Genomic DNA, 25,937 nt, shown 5'->3' with positions numbered 1-25,937 from the left:
TTCAAAAGACAGAATTTTTGGTGCTTTTAATATGAAAGGAAAAATAAAGATTTTTTTTGGTTATGGAAAAGCAGAGAGGAATGGTGTGATGGGGAACATCATCAAGTACATTTAAAAACATCTTTAAAATATGACGCTTCAATAAATACTTCAATACATTTAGGCATGTGGATACATTTCTCATGATTTACATTTGTTTACAGTATAAATCATAAAATGACTTTTTTTCCTCCGATCTTCATTATTGCACATACGTTGTGATGGGTTTGCCCTCCTCAAGCCAGTCTTGTACAAAAGTTACTAAAACTGGATGATAGTTTAATGACAACAAAAAGTAGCAAGTGGGATTCTTGGTTGCTTTTCCCCCCCAATAACCTGGAAAACACAAACCCGTTAGCTGTGGCGGCTTCAGAGGCGGAAGAAAAGCAACTGCATGCAAATAAACCACGGTGGCTTCGACACTTAGCAGTCTGAGCCAGATTACTTGTGACGCCACAGTTAGCTTAACATATGCTAACATAAAATGATGTAAACAGTGTGCTCTGTGTTTGTCCTGCTGAAGGAGATCCTGAAAGCTGAAGGAAGCTAACACTGCTAAGCTACGCTAAGCTAAAAGTGTTGCAAATTGAAAAAAAATCTCCAAAGAAAACTAGAGAAGAGAAATGCTGGTTTTTAGTTCTCAGTGCTGGACACATCTGGTCAACAAACACACTTGTTTTATGCATTAAAGCGACATCTTTGAATGCTTCATTTAAAAACACGATCTGCTTGTGACGCCGCATGAAACACAACTAAAGCTCTCTGAACTGTTGGGGAGTTCAATTCCTTACGATTTTCTTTAGTTATTTTTTACAATTGTGCTTTACTTTTCAATTCTAACCAAAAGTGAAAGTGTAAATCGGCATTCAACAAATATTAAAAAGAAGTGGGAAAAGAAAGAATGCAGCAAACAATCCTGCTATTTACCTACGAGGGAAAAAGAAAAATATATCTTGCTATTAAGCCACAGTACTTGATGCATAATCTGTCACAAACTGATTTTCAGTATTAAAAAAACATATTTAAAAACATTAAATAATAAAAAAAACTAAAATAATCACTCACACACCAAACGTTAACACAAAGTTCCAAAGCACACAATAAAAGAAAAAAACAAACAAATACAAGGCAAAGAAGAAGAGTCATCTCTTGGAATCGCCTCATGCTGAAATGTGAGGAGATGAGCACCTGCCACCAGGGGGCAGTGAAGTCCCAATGAACCTGGCATCAGCTCAGAATGGGAAAGAAATGCATTTAATCTAATAATCACATTTTAACTGTGTGAACTTCGTTATAACCGCTTCCTACATCTGAAATTATTTTGTCTAATGTTTCAGTTTCTTCCCAGTGAAGCTAATCAACTCACAGCTGAGATTATGAGTAAACAGAACAGTAAATCTTATATTTTATCGTCTCGTATGGCGATAAAAGCAGCCAAAAACGCATTCATACGACTCTTTACTGTTGAAATGGAGGCAACAGAAACAGCTTTCATCAAAAATACTGAGCTGGCGTGAACAGCGTCTGTGCTCGGCAGTCCGCCTTATCGAGGTATACCGAAGTTTTAGAAAGTTACAGTCAGCATTCCTACAGGTCTAAATGCTGCACACTGCTAATCAACTGGTTGATAGAAGATGACAGGACAGATAAATCAAACTAATAACCAGCGTATATCCATTTGTTAAACCTGTGCTAGTGCCAAACGCCGTAATAACCAAGGTTTCCCCAAGAAAACTTGGCAAAACTACGGCAGTTCATCAACGGCCCGCCAGGTTTTTATGTTGAAAAATGTTAAAAGTTACAAAAATTTGGAGATGCACAAGCAGGCATCATAATTCTGAAATAATGTGTGAGGCGCAATTCAATGTGTCCGCTATAAACACAGCTCAATCCGTCTTTTCTGTCACTTGGTGTATAAAAAGAATAACCTTATTTAAAATAAACAAATGACACTTAGCCTGGTGGGCAGGCAAATAAAGCCTGGTGGCCCGCCAGGCTTACAACAGACTGGAGGAAGCATTGAACAACAAATACAATTTAAAGTGAAATTATCTGTACATTGTACTGTTTTAGCCTCAGTAAAAATAACTCTTGCTTCCCTATTTTGAATAAAAGCAAAGTAAAGTTCGGCCTGATGGCAACGGCAAAACACAAAGAAACTAACAGAATTTCAAAAAAGGAATTGATTTTTGTCTTAGATTAATATGATTTGATTTCCTGCTTTCTCTGACGGACCCCATGTTTTTCTCTTGCTACAACATCTCACCGCTCCTTTCAGTGATCAGGGTCACTTCTGTGAGATTTGCAGGTTCTACTGAGCGGTGTAAATAGTTGCTGTGAAGAAAAGTTTGAAGGTGCGACACAGAGTGTGTGTCTCGTAGCAGAAAGGAGCAAACGTTTCCTTCTTCAAACAAACCCATCACAAGGAGCTACAGTACGACTCGGATGTAACAGGAGGTCAGAGGTTGTGTCCTCTCCAAAACCGCAACAGCAACACCTTAAAAACAACAAGTCTTTACAAACACAAGTATGGAATAACAAAAAAAACAAAAAAAAAAAGCGCAACTTTTTTTGTTGTTCTAGTTGCACCAAGGCGCCTTCAGGTAACCCAGGCTGTCTGTTTGATTCATTTCATGATCCTCATTTTCTCTTTGTTTTGGCCACGTAGAATAAAAAAAAAAAAAAAAAAAAAAAAAGCAAAATAAGTTCAACATTTAAACCTCTGTTAGTTTTCCCAGTCAGTGCAAGGCAGGCCTTCGTCCTCAGACTCCGACTCCGGCGAGGCCTCCTTGATCCTCCTCAGGGCCTCGTGGATGCTGCGGGTCAGGGCGTCGGCGGAGTGCAGGAAGCTCTTGGGGTGGCGCTGTTGCTCCGGCCGGGCGCGGACCTTCTTCAGGCGCACGCCTTGCCGGATCTGAGCCAGGATGTTGTTGCCGTCGTCGTCCGGGTCGGGTCCGAGGACGCGCAGCTCGGCCTTCCTCAGGTGGAAGCTGCCGCGCTTCAGCGAGGCCAGCACCTCGTCCATGGGCGAGCTCGCTGCGGAGACGCAACGCTCAAACGTTAAAGGAACCGACTTGACGAAGTTAAATTGCAAAACTTCAATGTGTAACTATTGAATATGTGTTTCTCCCTGGAACTTTACTACCTTCAGTCTTAGCTTTTAAGGTCTGTTCTTTCTTTATTTGAGGTAGAGAAGACTAAAAGTCTTTTTGCAAAACTAAAAACCTGGAATTTCTTTAGCAATAAAACTAACTTTGACAATGTTTTCCATCTGTAGCAATTTTTTAACGCATTTCTCCGACACAAACTTCATGATGAGGCAGTTCATGAGAGTATGGCCTGCTGAAGGCTTAGGCCAGATAAGGCCTCCAAACCACCAGGGGGCGCTCTAATAAATCCCTGAATTAAAAAAAATATATAAAAAATCTAATTAGATATTTTAGCTAGTGGTGTGACTCCAATAAAATTTTTAACCGAGTTTATTTCAGTCTTTGTAACTAAGTAACTGCATTTCAATCAAAAACCATACACCGACAAAATAACTTGCATTTGCAATTCAAAAATCTTTTTGCATGTTAAAAATAAATGACCCTGTGATTAATTACTTAGTAATTAATTAATAGAAATTAGCACTTCAAATTTCCAGCACTAATTTCTAAAACAATTTATTTCATTTTAGATAAAAACAATTCAGCCAATAAACGTGGTTGAGCCTCCGCCAGATTCCAACAAATCTGTTTTGGAGTCTTGAAACGTTTCCCTGTTAAGACCATAATCATGACTAACAAGTCGAATTCTCCTGGTGGCTCCATATGACTTTGGGCCGGTCCAGGTAGACGGAGATCTTTGATGTGGGGATATAACCCAGAGGTCAACAGCTGCTCTCCAAAAAAATTCCACCATTTCAAGAAAAGTTTCCTAACCTGCACTCCTAAAGTGTGTTGCTCGTGATAGTTTTCCTTACCTTTCCTCCACTGTGACGAGTCCAGCGATGCGGTCTTCCTCAGCTTCTTCCTGGCAGTCAGCAGCTGGCTGCTGTCAAAGAATCGCGGGGAAAAGGGAGCCAGCGGCAGCGAGGTGCATTCAGACTCGGTCTTGGTCGGGCTGCTCGCTTGGCTCTCGGCGGCAGGAAGCGACTGAGGAGGCGGGGGAGGAGGCAGAGGGGGAGGCGGCGGAGGCGCGGCAGGCGGCCCCACGGAGAGCAGAGACGGATTCGACGAGAGGGGAGGCAGCGAGAGGAAAGGAGGCGCCGCTTCCACGCTTTGGAGGCCGATGGAGGGCAGCGAGGCGCCTTCGCAGCTGTAGACGTCAGCCGGGGGCGGAGATGAGAGCTCTGGGAGGTCGGAGATGGAGTCGGTCTGGACGCTGACCGCCTGGGTGCTGGGCTGCTGCCCCGCCCGCCTCCGGCCGGGAGTCTGGGCGAGGCGCAGGCGACTGGACCGGAGGGTCACCTGACCTGGGTAACGCTGCGTCAGAGACGGGAAAACATCAGTCAGAGGCTTCACTCACCTCCACAGGACACAACCATGGAAATATCACAAAGGGCCAGTATTATGTGTTTTCCATCCACATGATGCCATTTTACAGCATAATCAAAGTAAATATATTAACTTCAGTTGATATAGAAATGCTACATATTTCAAATATAACTTAAAAGAAATTTGACTGTCTAATTCATCACCTTGAAATTGGGCCTCTGTCTCTTTAAAAGCTCACACATTTTGAATCTCTTCACAACTTCTGTTAACCCTTTAGCAATGCTTTTTACTAGTAAGGAGGATCTGTGCCTCGAAGGCGGAGCTAGGTCCGCCCAGGCGTTCTGCATAGCTGAACGGTTGCCATGGGAGATTAAAGGATTTCTTAAGCACGGATGAACCAATCAAATCAACACTGCAGGTGTGTTTTTGATGAGGGGAAAACATTACAACATGATGCGAAACTCAAGAAAGACGATTTGACATAATTCTCACATTTAATGCAGCTATTACAGTAGAAAGAGCGACTCAGCAGAGGCTGGAGGAGATTGGCAATAACGACGGTGAAATCCTCACCTGTTTGAGGCTGCGCAGTCTGTCCAGAGTCCTCTGCCTTTCCTGACTCACACTTACATTTCTCTTTGCTTCATCATCTTCTGCAGTTTCTCCTCCCTTTAAAAAAAAAGAGAAAAAAGCAGGGTTTAGATCCACCTGTGCGACTGGTTTGAGTGGCGATAAGCTGGATTTATTTAACGTTGTTCTGCACAATATTTTTGCAAAAGTATCAAATTTCCTATAGATGGTCACAATAGCAGATAATGTGACGCTCTGGCCAGACGGGAAATTAAGTTTTATGCTTGGGCCTGAATGGAAACCGATGCTTTGTGGATGCTGCAGATCAATATGGACTTGGAATTATATCGCAATATTTTGTGGTATTGTTGAGATAATGATGACTTAACTAAATATTTAATACTTAATTTTTAGGACTGAAGGCCACAGCATTCAAAGCCCTACAGACACAAACGTGGCCCTGGAAGACATTCCCAGTTGGAACCGGCTTCTTCAAGACGCTACTCGCTTCAGGAAGTTTGACTTAAACGGCAAACAACTGCTTTTAATCGCATTTTTTAATTTACTGATATTTATTTATGCTCTAGTTGAACAGTGGAGAAAATAGCAAAAATAACATTTCTGATCATACGGTCAACTGCATAAATTAAAATTTATTGAGACGATAAATCAGAATTCTTATAAGAAATTTCTCGTGATAAATGAAGACACCATCACAGCAGAGAAACATTGTGTGAGATGCTTTTGAAAGCTGACATTCAAACAAACACGAGTGTCTAGAGATCCACATGCAGTTCAAACAGCCTTTAAATGACCTGCAGCTTTTATTTCAGCTACAGAAGGATCACAAACTATGGATGCACGCTGCATCTTTCTCTGGTTTTGGTTTGTTTTCTCCATGTTGATTTATGAGCTGAATGGTGGGACAGGTGGTAGCGCTGATGCCTTGCAGCGAGAAGGTCATCGGTTCAAATACCAGTTTTAAAAAACCCACAAAAAAACCCACATAGCGAATGCTAACTTGTTGCTGCAGCAACAGGCAGCAAAACGACTGGATCTGACCTGCCACAGTACCTGCAGAGAGCTGAAGTCGACGTCGTTTCCTTGGCGCTGCTGGATTTTCTGGTTGTGATTGAAGATACAGATTTCCTAATGAAGAAAAATAAATAAAAACGAGATGGAAAGGTGTAACAGACAAAGCTTTAAATAGCTAGAAACACCCGGCGGCATTTGAAGGAGCATGCAGATCGGACCTTCTTGTTTTTGAGGTAGACTTTCTTGGCAGTGATGCGGCCCCTCCGGGCCTCCAGTTGCCGCGTCCTCTGCTGCAGGACGCACAGTTCTTCATCTCTGAGGGGTAACGGAGGGGATGCGGGCTCCTCTTCGCCCTTCATGGCGTCTGGGCTCTCGAAGGCATCATAGTAGACCACCTCATCCTGTCGCTCTGGGAGAAGAACCAGCAGAGGTTTTAGTTTGACGAATAAATGGCTTTGTTAGAGCCAGATCAGGTGAACAAGAGAACACGAGGAAATAATCAGCAAGAGCCTTTGAGTTTTAACAAGAATGTATCTAAATTATCTTGTCAGATTAAGGAGTGATGTTCCCAAACTGTACCACATTTTCACTAAAATGTGTTACAGCAGTCGCGATTAAAATGTTTGATAGTGAGTTAGAACAAAAACAAGCACTTCATTTTAATTTAAAGGACATTTTTATGTGTTGTCCAGCCACAGAGTGTCATTTCATAGCACAATCAAGTTACTATGTTATCTTCAGTCGTTATAAAAATGCTGCGTATATCAAATATGGTTCAAAATAAATTTGTCTTTGATATGAAGCATCTTTTTAAAAACTTCTGCTCTTTATGAAAAGAGTTAAAGGGTGCTTAATGAAACTCCGCCTTCAGGATTTCTCCTCTATTAATACTTTAATAGGGTCAGGATTATTTAAACTAAAATTTCTGACACTCATGCAACAAACTAAAAATATAAAAAATAAATAAGCGTCATAGCAATACAAAAAATGTTATTTTTAGGGACAGGATACAACATTTATAGAAAGTGTTTTTTTCCCCCTGGATCCGACAGAAACAGCGCCACGCAGACGCTCACCCATCATCTGCCTGCGCAGACTCTGCAGCTGGGCGGTCAGCAGCAGCTCCTCGCAACGCAGCACCTCGGCCTGAATGTCGTACAGCTGCAGCTGCAGCTCGTAATACAGCGCCTCCAGCTGGTCCAGTCGCATCATTGCATCCTCCCCACCCTGCAGACTCTGCATCTGGAAAAAGCACAGGCTCAGCGTTACGTCATGCCCTCCCTGGCCTCCAAGGACACAGACATGCAGACAGGCTGATTTTCCCAAAAAACATAAAACATGATCCGACTGCGCTTTTTGTTTCTGATGCGAGTCGGACGGAGTGGAAGCCGAAGCGGATTCCTGTTTGGTAGCATTCGACTCCTGAGATGAGACGCAGGGTGCAGGTTTGCATGAAAAGCAAACGTTTGACCCGATTGTCATTCCCAGTGAGTCATTTCCACTGTTGTACAGCAGGATGTTCCTCCCTCCATCACGGGATGCCAGAGCCATGAGATCATTGCTCTGAGTCCATTATCTTGCTTATTTTCCCTCCATCTCTTAACGCACAAGTCTTGTTTTTGGAAAAGCACCAACTTATTAAAGTAAAAACACTTTGTCTGTATTAACTTTTCTTTTTCTTCATTGCGTCGCTCCGTTTTACCTCTTCCTTCAAGCCGTGCTTCTTCTGTTCCAGGCAGATTTCCTTGGCCCTCATGAGCTGCAGGGTTTCCTTGGAAACAGCGTACTGCAGCCGCTCCATGCGCTCGATTGCTGTGGCCCACGCTGACTTTCCGAACTTCCTCTGGTCGGCGCGCATCCGCTCGTACAGAGCTGCGGACATGCAGGAGGGAAGACAGCATTGGTGAAAACAGGAACCAGTTGAATTTAACTGATGCTTTGGCACATTTTAGTTGTACTCCAGTTTAAAAGATACTTTGATCAAATATTAATAAAATCCCTTTTGTATGTAGAGCAGGAAAAAAACTAACTTATTCCATAAAGAATGTTATTTTTACATCTTTAAATTTTGTGCATGTGCACAACGCTGCCATGGTAGAACAATTCTGATAACAAAATGAAACCCCAGATGTTTCTATTATCAATTTAGTGCCACTGCAAAGGGAAAAAAAGTGACTCGAAAAAACCGTTGAAGAAAAACTATAAACCACTTGTATTCTTCTTTTTTCTCGCTCCCTGTCAGCTATGCTGCACACAGACTTGTTGTCATAGCAACTGACTAACAACAGCTCCACTAAAGTGTCAGTATTTAGCACCAAAAAACAAGCAAACATTTCGCACACAAAGAACAGAACATTCAGTCGGTTACATTTCTGTGTCTACAGGTTTGATGTTTATTAAAAAGCGATCGTCTGAACGCGGTGGTGGTTGGTTAGCTAATCTAAACACCTGCTCTACTGTTAATCTGTGAGAGTTGGTGGGTGGTTCACCTTTTTTATTTACTTTTTTTTTGCTGGACTGAAACGCACCGATTTCTGCAGCTAGCATAACTGACCTACCTCAATCTGTCTCTCTGTTTTTCTAATTAAAACTATTCATCTACCTTTTCTAGATGTCATTGTGTTGATGGTTGGTAGCAAATCCATGTATTTTTTTTTCTTTTACATATCATGCATACATTTAAGATTCACCACGTCGTGTTGACAACTTTACAACTAAAACCAGTGGTCGTCATCGTCGGCGAGCGCTTTGCCCTCTGGTTGGACGATGGAGTGAAGGCTCTAGCGCACGTCACGCTGCAACTCGTCTACAAACGACCTACATACACTCAAATGTTAAAACGCCAAAGTAAATGGAGCGTCTGACATTTTCCCATGGATGGAGGAAATGCCTCTCGTCTCCGTTTACCTTTCTGAGCTCGGGTTGTGGTTTCAAAGAACTTCACAGTCAGGTCTTGAATGGCGAGCACGGCAGCCTGAGCCTTCTTCTGCCACTCCTCATCCTCTTTCCTCAGGCTCTCCACGCGGCGAGGGCCGAGACGTTCCGTCTCCAGGCAGATCTGACGAGAGAGAGGCAGAGCAGGTTCAACACACAAAGTTCTGACAGCTGGAACTGGAATAATATTAGTAGAAATAAATCTCAACCACCTCTCTTTCATCCCCATCACATTGTGTACAGTAGAGTAAACTTTGATGTATTTTATCAGGACAGACTAACACAACATGGCACGTAATTGTTAAGCTGAAGACAATGATAAATGTGATTGGTTCATTTGAATTTGTTGTTTTAATTTAAACAAACTGGTGTTTTGTAGGAGGGACGCTGCGTTGGGAGTAATGTGCAGTTTTAGTTTTCTTTGCCTTTATGACGCCACTAATTTGCTCACTAATGTCCTCTCATAAACATCTGGGGCCTTCACAGAGAGGTTCAAAGGGTGTGAATACTTTGACAAGGCACAATTTTTCCTTCCTCAGCCTCACAGTATCTAGTAAAAAAACCCACTAAGGGTTCTGTAATACTCTCAGTCCACAGCAGAGGGTGGTGAAGGGTACGGCTATTAGTGTTTATAGTGACAGTAACCCAGCTTCCCACTGGTCAAATGTTAAAACAATCCACTAAAGGACATTTTTAAAAAATAATGCACAACTTTTAAAGTTGTAACATTTTAGCTGCTAATCCTAAGTCATGAGTGAAAAAAAAGCTAGATGAGCTGAAAGCGCTTGCCATGTGTGAGACCTCACTAGGAAACAACCACAACGATGACACGACGGGCAGCGTGTGGAACAAAATGTACACAGCCAATAAAGCAGACTCCCTTCCAGGGCCTCTCGGCACGTGCAGCCGGATAGTAAAGTCTCAATGTAAAACAGATGCGAGCGCAGGAGCTGCAAAATAAACACCGCTACAATAATCGCCAACAAAAGGACTTGAAAGCAGACGGCGTGGTGACTGGGTGAGCGCGTTGTGTTCCTGGGGAACCGTGCGCGGGAGGCATGAGCACAGGGAGTGGTCTGGAGGTGAAGCAGAGAGCATGAATGGGGGCGGGGAGATTACATCAGCACCATTAAAAAAAAGGAAAAAAAAAAACAATTATAATCTAGTCAAGAAAAAGTCGAGTGCATTACATCAGTGTTTGGGTATTGCAAGTTGGACAGTGTACAGTGTGAACGGCACGACCTATTTCTATCTTCATCTTGTTGCCGATTCTGCTCGCTTTGACCCCGTTGACCTGAGCGACACAACGACCTGAAGCCAAACATCTCGATATTAAAACCGCCTCGTGATTTGGAGTCTGCTGAACTGGTTTTTATGCAAAGCAGGAGGCTCCGACACAAACGGGTAGCAGTCAGTGTTCCCTCCTTATGAACACGGTGGCGGCGGCAGGTCTCGACACTGCGGCTCGAACGGGAGACTGAAAGCAGACGTGTCAAACGGTCTTTAAATAGAGGTGACACCACTTCCCATGATGGAGTGCTGGGATTACGACATGCGTGCTGTCATGGTGGTCTCTATCGCATTTGGTTAAAATAGGAAGGATCAGATGCGCACACACGCGCGCACACACACACACACACACACACGCACACACACACACACACACACACACACACACACACACACACACACACACACGGGAGTGTTTATCATGCAGCTGGAACTTCTTAAAGGTGGAAAAGAGGAGACATTAGGTTTCTCAGCCGTTTTAGAGGATTTCTTTTGAATGAACACAAAAGGTTTTTAGACTTGGACCTAAAATAAAATGCTCTTTAAAACTCTTAATAGAGGCGAGCAAAGAGAATAAATGCCTCAGAAGATGATGCTGGTTCACATGGTTAAAAACTGGATTTGGTTTGGAAACGAGCACCAGAATGTGGAGCTCATGGAATCCAAGACAATTCTGATTGGTTTAAACCCAACAATAGATTAATAACGACAGCAGCTGTAATCAGGGAGACAATTTACTTCGATCCAGGCCACAGAACTAATTAATTTGAATATTATGCCATGTGACATTTTTGAATCGGGGTCGAATTTGCCTCACAGAGGAAGGCGAACCCCGCAGGTGGGATCGGGGGACCAAAGGGACAGCCGTTACCGTGTGACAATGCAGGCTGTGTGAAGCGGTAATTGGACCCCGACTGCGGCGCGATCCGCCTCAGACGCATTGGGGGTATTGCCACATTTCTAATTCATGGCCACCCACTGACCTTCCAGGCAACAGGACACCCACAGCGTGTAGGTTCATCCTGCAGGTTACCATAGTTCACTAGGCACCCATCAGGAGATCTTCCATTCAAATGAGCAGCTTCTCTTTCACTCACAGATTGGGATGTAAACGCTTCAGCTTTGACATGTCATAACCACAAACGTGTTTTTTGACATTAGTAGAATATTGAATATTGTAACCTGACTCATAACCAAGTCAGGCTACATGGTGAATGCATGTGAACATTTATTTTCAGGTCTTGCTGCAGATTTTTGAATGAGATTTGGGTCTGGATTTTGACTGGGCTTGTTTTTGCTTCGTTGTGCCACCACTTCTAAGCTCATTTGCCTTCTAAAGAAAAACATCCTGATAAATCGGATCATTTCCCCAATTTTGGGAGCTCAAATATCAGCTAATGCAAACATGTGAGACCGATCTCATGCACTGCTACCTACTTTTTCACTACGTTTAGAGACTTCTCAGCCAAAAAAATTGTAATCAGCAGGTCAGGATTTTTATAAAATGGGTAACTGGTCAGAAAACTGCAGTTGGTGCACCTCTAATCCACAAATCAGATACAAAACTTCGAGGCACAGAGCAGATAGAAGAGACACTCAGCATAAATGGCTCATTCTTCCAGCTTAGCTTGCAATCTGAAGCACTTGTGTTTTTACAACAGTCTCACACATCCCTCCAGTATTTACATTCACACCAACAAAGGAGGTCAGGCGAGGCTGCCGTTCCAGTCAGAAACTGATCCCCGACTGCTCTTTTAGCAGCAACGCCAAGCACAATGCAAACTGCATGTAAATGAAAATGTGTACCAATTCCCAACTCCTTCATTTTCCCTCATGAGTTAAAGATGGAGAGGGAGGGGGGAAAAAACTACTTCCTGTGTGAGGTTACAAACCAAATTTGTTTGCATACAGCTTTGTTTTTAGTCGTTGGATCGCCCTGAGGGAAGCAGGTGGCAGAGCTGGGGGAAAAAAAAACAAAAAACTTTGGCATCCAGCAGATTTTCCATCTATGAAAACAAAAACGGTGAAGAAATGCTGAAATTAGAGAGAGAGAGAGAGAAATTCCTTGAATCGTGTTATGCGTTTAAACAAAGAGCCTATCAGTTTTATTTATTCAACTCTTATTTTACAGTAATGTAGCCTATAATTAATCACTTAATTAAGATTCAAAATAATAAATTAAAAATACCCTACACGTGATATGTGTGTTAAACCTCATTAACTGATTAAACTACAGCTTTTTCACAGGTAGCCAATCAGAGCAGTGCTTTTAATTAACAATCAAAGCACATAGAAGAGAGTTCTGACAACAGGATGAACCCATTCAACTCCATAGAGCTGATATTAATAAACACAGTTCTCCTGTTCCACACAGATCAACACTCTGACTCACCGGTGAGCTTGAAATACTTTCTAGAGCACTAAAAGAAAAGCAAGATAACATCAAGCAATTTCTTAAACTGTAGTCGGTCTTTTTAGCGAATTCACCGACGAGGAAAGGTGAAATTTAAAACAGATTTCTGCTCTACGGACATTTTACATTTTGAGAGAAACTGTAAATTCTGTATTTAGATCAGTATCCACCCCAGAACCTAAATACCATCATAATAGAGGGTCATAAACACACCCACAAACACACAGTTGTTTGTGTTGGTTGGTGAAGCCATGCGGGATCAGCATGCTGAGTAAGGAATGCAGATTAGAGAAGGAGAAGCACTGTTCATCAGGGGGGAGCGCCGATTGCAGTTTTCTGGCCGATCACGATCTTTAAAAAGCCTGACCTGGTGATACCCGTTTTTTTTTTTTTTCCCAGGTGCTATAAAGTCATAGTGACACCTTTGATGTTTCAATCTTATTTTATTGAAAAGCGCCGAACAATACCTGAGAAACAATCCAAGCTTGTTTTAACCGAACGAGGTGGTGCTTTCAAATATACGTGAAAGATTTTGCACATTCCTGTCCATGTTATTAAATTAACGAACAACAACAACAAAATGTTCTTTAATTATTTTACTTTTCATATTATGAAGGGGCTCCATTGTGTTTTCTGGTCACAAAGTGCCATTTTAAAGCACAATCAAGGAACTATGTTACCTTAAGTTGTTATAGAAAATGCCATATATTTCAAATGTGACTTTAAAGAAACATGACTTTGTAATTTAATGCGTTGAAATTGGGCCTCTGTCTCTTTAAGAAACTCCTGCTCTTTCTGAAGCTCCGCCTTCAGAAAGTCGTCACAACATGGCTCCTCTATTAACACTTTAACAACGTTTTTAACCAGCATTTCACAGATAGGCAGCTTCTATAATGAGCTCGGCTGATGTTCAGTTCTACCAGGTGTTTGCTAATTGCTGCTGGCTAGTCTGAAGGAGCTGAGTGGAGGAGTCTCGCTCTGTGAGGTGGAAGCTCAGAAGTTTGGAAACTGCAGATCAGAGGAGCTTCGTCCAGGAAGGTGGCCCTCGCTCCCCTCAATGGTTGCCATGGGAGATTAAAGCATTTCTCAAACATGCATGAAATAATCAAAGCAACACTCCAGGTATGTTTGGATGAGGGAATAACATTATAACATGATGCAAAAAAAAAAAGAAGGAAATTTTATGCACCACTGCCCTTTTAAAAACAAACTACAGACTCTTACCAAAAATAAATTGCACAGGAGTATTTTTGCTTTAGCAAAATCCCAAGGTTTGATGTACATTGAAGACAAACTATGAAAACAATTTAAATCACCAACAGAGTGTCCTCAGTTTTAGCTTTCTTTGTAGTGCCAAAAAATACACTCAAATGCAGAATCTTTTTGGCTATTTAAACGTAAAAATCTAAAAAAAAAAAAAAAAATTTTGCATCAGTTTACAGGACCAAGGCTTCATTTATAATTATCACGTCCTAAATGACCAACAATCTGTACTGCTGAAGCTTGAATTGTCTCAGTTAAAAGTCCCTTAAAAACTTTCTTGGAAATGGACCATAATGAGCGGTTTTCCAGTCACACCGACTCACGACTTTCTGATCCCAGGATGACTACTCTACCAATTACACTAAACTAAAGTGGATGTGTTAAATTTTAACACAAGACCACTGGACTTGAGAAAAGGACTCCTTCCATCTGGAGCCGACCATAGTGGTTATAGCAACCAACTTAATGAGCTAAGGGTTGTTGGCAGCCACAGTGAGAAATTGTGAAAGGCTAAACATTGACATAAAGCTGAGGCAGCAGCAAAATCATGATTTGTCTTTAAAAACGCACTCCTTCCTATGCTATATATGTGTATTATGCAAAAATAAGTTTCCAAAAGCACGAAAAGATGCACTCCTTTGGTGTAGATAGAATAGGCTATCTAGACCTAGAATATCAATCAATCAATCAATCAAATTTTATTTGTATAGCACATTTCAGCAGCAAGGCATTTCAAAGTGCTTTACATAATTTTAAACAGTGAGAAAGAAAAAGAAAGTAATAAAAAGATAAAAAGAAAAGATAAAATCACAGCCTAACAGGACAAGGCCTCCAGCCTTGCAGCACCAGGCTCCGTCCGCCTGTTTCGCAAAAATTTTGCGCTAGGACTTTCGCTGTCCTACGCGGATTTTGTGCATTAATTGGTTACCTGTTAGTCTAGAATTTACAGGGTTTTATATACGCGCAATGACTCCCAGTCACTCGCAAATACATAGAAGGCATCAATTGCCATAAGCAACTGTAAACAGGTGGGTTTTAAGTTGAGATTTAAAGGCACCCAGTGTTTCAGCTGTTTTACAGTTTTCTGGAAGTTTGTTCCAAATCCGTGGTGCATAGAAACTGAATGCTGCTTCTCCTCGTTTGGTTCTGGTTCTGGGGATGCAGAGCAGACCAGAACCAGAAGATCTGAGGGGTCTAGATGGTTGGTACAGCAATAACAGATCTTTAATGTATTGTGGTGCTAAACCGTTCAGTGATTTATAAACTAACAACAGTATTTTAAAGTCTATTCTTTGAGCTACAGGGAGCCAGTGTAGGGACTTTAGAACTGGTGTTATGTGCTCTATCTTCCTGGTTCTAGTGAGAACGCGAGCAGCAGCGTTCTGGATCAGCTGCAGCTGTTTGATTGATTTATTAGTCAGACCTGTGAAGACGCTGTTGCAGTAATCAATACGGCTAAAGATAAACGCATGGATGAGTTTCTCTAGATCCTGCTGAGACATTAGTCCTCTAATCCTGGAGATGTTCTTCAGGTGATAGAAGGCCGACTTTGTGACTGTCTTTATGTGGCTCTGAAGGTTCAAGTCAGAGTCCATCACTACTCCCAGGTTTCGGGCCTGATCCCTGGTTTTCAGTTGTAATAACTGAAGCTGAGCATTGATTCTAGTTCGTTCCTCTTTAGGTCCAAAGATAATAACTTCAGTTTTGTTTCTGTTCAGCTGGAGAAAGTTTTGGCCCATCCACACATTTATCTGATCTAAGCATCTGTTCAGTGATTGGATGGGTTCAGAGTCACCTGGTGACATCGTGATGTAGAGCTGTGTATCATCCGCATAGTTATGGTAGCTAATCCTATTTCCTGCTATAACCTGAGCCAGCGGGAGCATATAAATATTGAAAAGAAGGGGTCCTAGGATTGAGCCTTGGGGTACCCCACATGTGACCTTTGACCTCTCTGATGAGAAGTTTCCAATTGAAACAAAGAAATTCCTGTTCTTTATGTAAGATTCAAACCAGTTGAGCACTGGACCAGAGAGTCCGACCCAACTCTCCAGTCGATTCAGTAAAATGTCATGGTCAACAGTGTCGAAAGCTGCACTGAGGTCCAACAGAACCAGCACTGTGGTTCTCCCACAGTCTGTGTTTATATGGATGTCATTGAACACTTTTACAAGGGCCGTCTCCGTGCTGTGGTGAGCACGAAAACCAGACTGGAAGGAGTCAAAGCGATTCATTATTGTTAAGAAGTTATTTAATTGTTTAAAAACTGCTTTTTCAATAACTTTGCTGATGAATGGGAGGTTGGAGATCGGCCTGTAATTCTGCAGTAGTGATTTGTCTAGATTGTTCTTTTTTATCAGTGGTTTGATAACTGCTGTTTTCAAAGTCTGGGGGAAAACACCTGAAGACAACGATGTGTTTACTATATGGAGCAGATCATTAGCAACGACAGGCAGGACTTTCTTAAAGAAATGTGTGGGTAGGACATCCAGACAGCAGGAACTGGAGCTTAATTGACTTATAATTTCTTCTAGGGTTTTATAATGAAGTAGTTGAAATTGGGTCATTTTTCCTGCATTCGTTTTGTTTGGGCACAGCATTGGTACTGGCTTTGGAGTGGATGTGCAGATTAATCCTCTGATCTTTTGAATTTTCTCTGAAAAGAAACTGGAAAACTTGTTGCAGGCGGCATTAGATTGAAGTTCAGGTGGCAGCATCACAGGAGGATTTGTGAGCCTGTCAACAGTATCAAATAAAGCTCGGGCGTTGTTAGTGTTTTTGTTTATGACATCTGCAAAGAAAGCCTCTCTTGCAAGTTTTAGTGTTGTGTGATAGTTACGTAGTCTTTCCTTGTAGATGTCATAATAAACGTGTAGTTGAGTTTTACGCCATTTCCGTTCGGCTCTACGGCAGAGTTGTCTTGCAGACAGAACTGTTTGTGCATTTCTCCATGGAGATTTCTTCCTACCAGACACAACCTTCACTTTAATGGGTGCAATGTAATCAATGATATCTGAAAGTTTGCACTGAAAATCATCTACCAACTTATCTACGTTATTATAGCTTAAGGGCGAGGAAGAAGAGTAGATTTGATTAAATGTTTCTGCTGTGTTTTCTGTGAAAGTACGTTTTGTGATAGTAGCTGTTTGTCCAAGTGGGTTAATGGATAAAGAACTTTCAAAGATAACAGCAAAGTGGTCCGACAGGGCGACATCAGTTACAGAGACATTGGAAATATTCACACCCTTACTGATAACCAGGTCCAGTGTGTGTCCATGAGTGTGTGTTGCTTGTTTGACATGTTGTGTTAAACCAAAACTCTCTAATATATCAAATAGCTTTTTTGCCCCTCGGTCTTGGGGGTTGTCAACATGAATGTTGAAATCACCGACAATTATCAAACAATCGTAGTCAATGCATATGAGAGATAGAAGTTCATTGAAGTCCATAAAGAAATTTTCCACATATGTTGGAGTTTTGTATAAGGTTAGTATCAAAGTTCTTTTGTGGCCTTTTACCTCAATTCCAAGATACTCAAAAGACATAAAATGACCCAGAGAGATTTTGCCACAGTTCATGGTATATGAATAGACTTTAAAACACTTTTGTTAGTTTTTAAACCATTTAACGACATGGCGCCAAAATACATTGAAGATCTGTTGTGTCAACCTGACCAACCACTCTGGTATTCTGGTTCTAGACTACTAGAACCAAACATGGACAACCAACATTCAGTATCTTTGCACCACAAATCTGGAGCTTCTAGAAAACAGCTGACACACAGTTGCTTTAATCCGGCGCTCAGGAGGAGCGTGGCAAATGCCACGGTTGGACAGCAGGGAAACAGAGGTCGGGAGGGAGACTGTCCTGTCAGACCGTCAGTTCCCAGAACCACGCAAAGAAAAGCTTGTAGAAGCACACATGGGGTCAGTGTGACCTCTTTGGACCACAACAGAGTAAAAAACTCATGGGGTCCAAATGGCCACATCTCTTAAGACCGTGGGAAAGTTAAACTAAAGGCTAAAAACCCACCTGTTTAGAGTTACTTTTGAATAGCAGCAAGTTGAACATTTAAATTTAAATTTAATTTAATGTTTATCGCTTGTTTCACAATTGATGACTGTAGGATGTTTTTATGATATAGAGCTGCCCTGTTGCTGAAATTTGCTATACAAATAAACTTGAATTGAAATTGAATGGAAAGTGTAAGCTTTTGTTGTTCTGTTGCTTATTTGAGAGGTGCTAATATTTAAAGTTCAAAATTAAATTCAGCACACATCAGTTTTGCAACTGTCTAACAATTGTCCAGATGTAGGCATTGACCTGCTGACCGATAGGACAGGTTTTATCAAGGGTCACCTCTGAAGCTCACTAGATTCTCTCCAAGCCTCTGATGAAGAAAGGCAACAAAGAGAGCAGAGGAAGAGTGCTGAGGCTGCAGAATTACCGAGTGGTTTAGTGGCCGCTGTAATAATACTTAGACTGGTGGTTAATCTGCTCTAGGCAAGGGGGAAAAAGCCTCTCTAGCTGATCCTCTACCCTCCATCCTGCCATCATCTTCATCATCACCACGGCAGCTTCATAAGCCTCAGCATGTACCAGTAATGTGACGGCAGTGGGCTTATGCGTGGATGCTCACTGGAGGAGGGTCGCCTTGCTCTATCCAAAACCACAGAACCCGTTTTTTTTTACCATGTGGTCCACTGATTTATGAAGATCCGCCCGACAGGAGGCAAATTGTCTTCAAGGGCAAATGAGTAATCCGGCTACATGGAGGTCTAAACCTGCTTAAAACAAGCTCGAAAAACAGATGGGTATTTGTTTATGTGTGCCTGTGTGCAGAATTACCTTAATTTGCTGCCGCCGCAGCGTTGCCACTTCCCTGATGTCCCTGAAGGGCTGCAGCAGGTAGTGGTACAGCTGAGTCGTCGCCTCCAGCAGCTCGCCGTACGCCTCGTCCTCCTCGGGGTACACCTGCAGCAGCTCCACCATGCTGTCCGTGGCCTTGTGCTTGTCCAACACCTGGGACAAAGCACACGGGACAGAGGCTTGAAAAGTGGACCACGAACCCACCCTCAATGTTGAAAAATGGTTTGAATTCATTAAAAAGTGCATTTGGAGAGTTGTAGGTTGGCTCCAATGCTCATGCTGACGCCTCACAGCAAAGTTAGAGCAACAAGTTATGTAAGCAAACTTAAAATAAGTCACTTTTTAAATTTTACAATCAAGATCCTACAATGGAGCTTTAGGGTTATACTAAGGAAAAAGAAAAAAATTAAATGACAAAATTACAAGAAGTCATAATATTACAAGAATAACATATTATGAGACTAAAGTCATAGCATCATACAAAATAACATCATTACAAGAATAAAGTCGTATGGGAAACATAAGGATAAAGTCATTATAATATAAGAAAAGTCATATTTCAAGAATAAAGTCATACGAAGACTTTATTCCCATAATACTATGACTTTATTGCCATTATTTCAACTTTATTCTTGTGTTATTATTCCTGTACGACTTTATTCTCGTAATGTTATGACTTTTTTCTATAATCGTAGAAAAAATAGTTGACTTTATCCTTGATTTTTGTCATTATCAATTTTTTTATTATTGTTTATTGTTCAGACACAAGGGTACAGACAATGTGCCTTTATTATATGTATGCTCAATAAAGTTTGCTTTATTTTTCTCATATTCCTTCGATGTAGAACATGAAGCTGAAGTCCATGTTTGGAGGAAAGTGTAAATTTCTCACTCACCTGCTTCATATATAAGGGGTTTACATAAAGCACATCAACCAGGATCACTGATTGCTACACATTCTGGACGATTATTCCCCTAGATTACATTTGGCCACATTCCCAGACATTTTCTGAACTATATATAGTGCTTTAACTCACTGCCCTCTTAGTGATCATCTGAGCTGCATTAGTGGCTTTAGGACAAACATGTTTACTCAGCCTTTACTCTGATTAATACGCCGCCATGTAAACGGCATTTCTTGATTACTGTAACTGAAATAGATCATTATCAGGGTAAAAAAAAAGAGAGATTTCAGACTCACTTGATAACATTAATAACACCAATATGTCACATGACAGTTTCTACATCATCTTGCAACGCATGCTTTTGTTTCAGGGTTTAATCTGTGTGAACACTTCATTACCTTTAGTAAAGGACATTTTTACTTATGAAATCCTCAACACCAGGGCCGGATTTAGGAGGATGTGGGCCACTGGGCTACAGAGTTAAAGGGGGTTTTGGGGACTTAACCAACAGAGTTTAATTTAACCATAGTAGACTGAGAGCCAAGTATGTACGAACTTAAGGATTTTTAGGATTTGTAAATTACTTGTAAACATAAAGCAGTTTCTTGAAATGGTTTCATTTCACAAAAAAATACTGAAAATAATCCAAAACATTATTGTATTGCACGTGGTAAATTGATGGCGCGTATTAAGCGGACCGAAGACGACATAAAACGTAGCTAGTGCTACATCTAACGTTCTTGTAGTCAAGGGTAATGCTATAGTTAAAAAGTTGCTAGTGACGTGCCAAGCCCCCCCCTCCTGAAACACAAACACCAAAAAAATGAACATAAACATTTATTAATATCAGCCCAGTTCTACTTATCAGACCCTTACCAATATGTTAAAAAATTATGAACATCTGTTAGTACCAGTGTAGATGCAGATAGATCATGCTTCCCTAATTAAACTACCTTTCCATTTCAGAGAAAATAAACTGGCAAATAAAATAAAAATTGTGATTCAGGAGCAAACTCATTAAAGTATTGCATTCCAACCTTCTAGTTATGGAAATAGTTTAAAGCTGCAGTATGTTGCAGGGTGAGCATGAGAGTGATTGACAGCGCTAAGACCCTCCTCCTGGCTCTGATTGGTTGTTTCTGACCGAGTAGAGTATTTCTGCAATTAGTACTGGGAGTGGTGGGAGAAGGCAGAAGAGTTCATTTTACATGAATGAGCATTTTGAACAAATATGTAAAAAAAAAAAAAAAAAAAAAAAAAGAAAGAAAATTTTTTATAAAAGTTTAATACTACAGCTTTAAGTTATGGCAAGAACGCGTTCAGTTAAGTGCCAATTTTTAACAAGTTATGTGTTCATAGAGTGGTTTACCTTACTTTGTTCTATGTTCTTTGGAGCTTGTATTTTTCTACCCACTTTAATCCATTTTATAACAGATAACTCTAATCCTAATTTTTTTTAATTATTTAAAACTTCATTTTAAATTGGCTCCAATTTGAACTAAATGCAGTCTGAAACAATGGCTACCTCAAAGCTCAAGGCAAGGAATAAAAAAAACCTCTCAACAAGCACAAAGACTCAGCCTGGGAGGATTTGTAAGTACATGCTCATTAATGTGTAGCCAGGAATGATATCACAAAACACATTGTTGAGTAAAAAAAAAAAAAAACAACCACTGATTCTGACTGCTACTGATTCATACCATATGTTCAACAATCCACAGACTGTTCATTGTTCTTAAAAACGCCACTAAGTCGAGCTTTTGTTTAGGGCTCTCTCAGAAACCAGCTTCTTTGATTCAAACTGCGCAACACATCTCCTCTACTTCTGCTTCAGACGCGGCACTGAAAGTATCGCCGTCCAACAATCATCTGAAGAGGCGAATAAACTGCTCCTCTATCTGCCACAGATATGAATGACGACTTTTATATCAACTCTGAGCTGATTTTCCTAAGCCCATCTACACTGTGACATACACTGCCCGATTCAGCTCCAACACTGCCCCTACTGTTTACCTTGGCCCTGGGTTTCCCTGGCAACCGCTGACCAGCCCCACACCCCGCTAGCCAGGAAACCCCCTGAGCTAAATGAGCCAAGAAGTCACACAGGATAGGGTTTGGAAAAGTCTACTTTTAAAGTGTTATTACATCATTTAGAATCAATATGAAATATGAGTTCAAAGACTGGAAAAATGATGAATAAGTTATTGTTCCACTTCACTTCAACAGCATAGAGACGTGATGCCTACAAAACGAGGAAAAAAAAACGTCATTAGCTAACTCAAAGCTCATGAGCTCAAAGTTAATGAGGCTGACTTGCAACAAGTTAGCCGGCAGGTTTGGATTCGTGTTTTAAAAGCACTTTTACAAAGGTACAATTTTACAAGCTAAGTTTAGCATTAAAGGCAACAAAAGCCCTCCGCAAAAGCGCGGAGGACGTAATTAGAAGATCTTCCTCTCGGTGATATACTGGAGCTGCAGACCCTATCATTAAGACCGGTTCCTGTCGGCCATAAATCTGTTCCATCTTACGCCGCAGTAGTTTTCTTCTCTTCGTGCCTTTTAATTGAAATACAACTCAGGAAAGAGAAGGCCTTCACTTTCTTTCATGCAGACTGTGAACAGGCCTCCTCAAAGATGGAATGCTTCCTGAAAGACAGTAAATGTAACGTCTGTCGCCGCTGAATTAACACGAATATCTGCACAAAATGTAGTTAGTTGATTTATGCGGATGTTTGAAAAGCAAAAAAAGAAAAAAGGAGATGCATTTCCAACTGGAAACTCAAAACACAGAGCAATTAAACAAATTACCTACAAAGAATTAACGTCCTAAAACGGCTTTTGGAAATGTTGGGTGTAAGTGGGTACCCCAGTTTAAAAAGGAAAGTTAGAGAAAGGCAGCTGCTCATCTCTGTAAAGTTAACAAGGTAGGTAACAAGGAGATAGGCCACATAAACACAACTAAATAAATCTTATCAATTTCAGAATGTTCTAAAAGCCCGTGGAAGGAGAACAAAAGCCATGTAGCTGTAGAGCCAAAGTAGGACTATTTGCTTCTTTCTTCACTCAACTTTAGACAATATTGCAAAATTAATCATTTTAAATTACCCAGAAATCACGGCACGGCTTGTTTCAACAAGGAAAACAAAAATGTAGCAATTTTAATTAAATTTCAACTCTATGAAGAGCTGATCCAAACACAGTACGTTTAAGGAAAAGCAGTGGGTCAAATATGGTTCCTTGGGGAATCCCACTTGAGAAGGTAGCTGATGTTGAAACAACCCTGCAGTCTCCCGGTCCTTCGTCTGTCAAATCTGATTGAACAGACGAAGAAAAATATCCCTCTGTTGCCAACACATCAATAAACAGGCTAATAAGATCCAAAGTCCCACAACAGAACTCCCCAAATTATAATGGATGCTTTAAAATGTTGAAAAGTGCTGATTCTGTAGAATGACTTTACATGTCCAGTAGGCAAAATCTAAATAAATTGTGAACACATAAAATTGAGTGCAAGTCTGACAGAATAAAATACATCCACATTTCCCCAAAGTGACGTTAGCAATGTGAACAAAAGGTCACGGTGAGTGGCTGCATCATTTTACAAAAAGTAAGACCAAACCTTCATTCAGGAGACAGACGTTCATACATTTGTGAATTAATGACAATTAGGGATTAGATCTAGAGAAATTTTAAATCCTGTAAAACTGAAATCATCTCCAACTCAGAAACGTATTGTATTTTTATGATGCAATACTGATTTAAAAATTTTAGCTTTGCATTCATGAGGAAGTTGTTCTGTAGCCCTGGTGCAATACAACAAAGTCCTTTACTCTTCATATAAAGTACTTTGCGAGTCTATGTTCTATATCTAAAACAACTAATAAAGTTTAGTTTATAAGACTACATTATCACATTTTTTGCACTACAAAAAAACCATAAATATCTGAGTAAGCCATTAATCTGTAACTATTAGCTTTTAAAGCACGAACTTCACTGCTGATAAGCTGTTGGTCTGGGTTTCTTTAGTAACAGGTCAGAGATAAGGGAAAACGGTCAAAGTGACTCTGGTCAATGATCAACAGATACACGGAGGGGATGCGTGGTCTTAGACCACCGGTCCGTCCTGTCCCGGATATCTGAGAGAGCAAGGTCTGGACACTGACACGGTCTGTCAGTGTGATGGTGATAAGACCAGACAGCGCAGCGATTTCATAAAAATAACACAAGTATTTTAAGTCTGCAGCTGCTCCAGAACTTTAACGAACCAATCAGGGGAAAGCTGGTGTTGATTTAAATGGAAAGTAAAAACATCTTAGCAGGAAATATTCTATATTTTCCCCTAATATATAACCAGAATGTGTGCTGATTAATATTGCAACTCAAATTATAATGATTACCCAATAAAGCTGGAAAACTGCAGATTGATTTTGGAGATGTGTTGCTAAATTTACGGACATCAACCAGCAGCTCAGTTTAACCAAAGTAAACCAGTCTGTCCTCTTTCTTATCCTGTCTCAACAGGATTAGACCCTTCATAGCAGCAGCTCCGGGTCAGAACAGCCTCGCACCGCCTACAGTAAGCGTTTATTAGGAACGGACTTACTGACCTGGAAAACAGAAAAACATGTACAATCCAATAAAATAGAGTAAATATTATCTCTGCTGTTGCTGCGTTTCTGATGACAGAAACCTTCCAGGATAAAGACACTTGTGCCATAAAAGAAGGCAGCGTCTAATGGATCGCCTACTTTAAAGTAGCATTACGTAAAAATCGACTTTTACTAGCTTTACATGTTATGATGCTATTCCCTCATCAAAGAAACATTAACATTGTTTCTTTCATGCATGTTTGAGAAATTCTTTAATCTCCCATGCAAAACACATGGATGGACCTAGCTCCGCCTTCAAGGACAAAGCTCCTCCTTTGGCATGCAGTGTAAGCTTCTGAGCTTTGGCCTCACAGAGCACTTCTCCCCTGCTCAGTTCCTTCAGACTAGCCAGCAGCAATTAGCAAACACCTGTTGGAAAAGCACATCTGCTGAGCTCATTGCACTACTACTGCTCAGTGAAATCCTGGCAAAAAAATTTAAGGTTTAATAGAGGAGCCATGTTGTCATGACTTTCTAAAGGTAGAGTTTCAGAAAGAGCAGGAGTTTCTTAAAGAGACATAAACCCAATTTCAAGAAATTAAATGACAAAGTCAAATTTTTAAAGTCATATATGATTTATGTAACAACTGAAGGTAGCATAGTTAATTGATAGTGCTATAAAATTGCACTATATGCCTGCAAAATACATTATGCTGCCCCTTTAATAATCAACAAGTGAGTTTATATATATTAAAAGAGAAGAGAATTTCCAAAAAGTGCACCATGTCTATCTGATGTCGTCTGTTCAATTTGCTCTTAAATTTGTTAGTTCCACTTAAAAACATCGCAACTTCACCTGTGCCATACATTAGAAATTCAATCTTATATTTTATTTTTAACATATCTGTATCAGTCCAATATGTAAACCAGGAGCTGATATTAATAATGTATATTAATTTCCTTCTTGTTGCCATTAATGACTAGATATTGTTATTGTAAAACCAAGACAATTATGGACTGCAGCAGCACCTATAAAACTGTTATAACAAACTGTGTTCAGTCAGAGGCTTCTTCAGAACCACAGCAATTCAGACCTCTACAGGAAACCCTTCTTGCCCACAGCCATCTCCATCTAGAATGACTCTTTGAAGAAAATTGCATGAACAATAACATTCCTATCAGCAGTAACATGTTAACATCAGATATCAATATCAGCCCAAAAATCAGAGGTCATCCCTCTGATGACGAAACGGGTTTGAGGTTAAAAAATGCAAATATAGAAGTTGCCAAGAGAACTCACACGACACATCATGAGATCAAGGAATGAGGACAACAATAAAACAACTGATCAACAAATGTGATCCAAAAGAAATGATCACTTTTCACTAATTTTCTAAGAAAAAGGCAACTGAAAAGCAGCTGTAGAAGTCATACATTGTATCGGAACTGCTTGCTTCTTAATGCAGGTTAAGCCTATCACAGAAAATGACCTGATAAAACAAGTCACAGTCTGCTCTAAAAAAAAAGTCTGTCAGAAAAGTGGCGTCGCATA

The 25,937-nt window shown here is 40.7% G+C and overlaps 1 protein-coding gene across 1 annotated transcript in view; it reads right to left on the bottom strand.

The window, feature by feature from the left end:
• Nucleotides 1–11: 11 nt before the first annotated feature.
• jmy (junction mediating and regulatory protein, p53 cofactor) overlaps nucleotides 12–25,937 on the bottom strand; it is a 31,280-nt gene continuing 5,354 nt past the window's right edge. Inside the window, exons 2-10 of the mRNA XM_014984345.2 lie at nucleotides 18,871–19,044; nucleotides 9,030–9,180; nucleotides 7,825–7,994; nucleotides 7,199–7,364; nucleotides 6,341–6,531; nucleotides 6,162–6,236; nucleotides 5,091–5,186; nucleotides 4,004–4,505; nucleotides 12–3,075 (exon numbers count right to left, since the gene is read on the bottom strand). Of these exons, the coding sequence (XP_014839831.1) occupies nucleotides 2,765–3,075; nucleotides 4,004–4,505; nucleotides 5,091–5,186; nucleotides 6,162–6,236; nucleotides 6,341–6,531; nucleotides 7,199–7,364; nucleotides 7,825–7,994; nucleotides 9,030–9,180; nucleotides 18,871–19,044 (1,836 nt within the window). The 3' untranslated portion in view covers nucleotides 12–2,764. The remainder of the gene's footprint in view (nucleotides 3,076–4,003; nucleotides 4,506–5,090; nucleotides 5,187–6,161; nucleotides 6,237–6,340; nucleotides 6,532–7,198; nucleotides 7,365–7,824; nucleotides 7,995–9,029; nucleotides 9,181–18,870; nucleotides 19,045–25,937) is intronic.

Source organism: Poecilia mexicana, unplaced genomic scaffold, assembly GCF_051168715.1.
Source record: "Poecilia mexicana isolate PSO_F unplaced genomic scaffold, ASM5116871v1 scaffold_12, whole genome shotgun sequence".
Taxonomy (NCBI): Eukaryota; Metazoa; Chordata; class Actinopteri; order Cyprinodontiformes; family Poeciliidae; genus Poecilia; species Poecilia mexicana.
The sequence above is the reverse complement of the archived record's forward strand: the minus strand, read 5'-3'. Positions and strand labels throughout refer to the sequence as shown.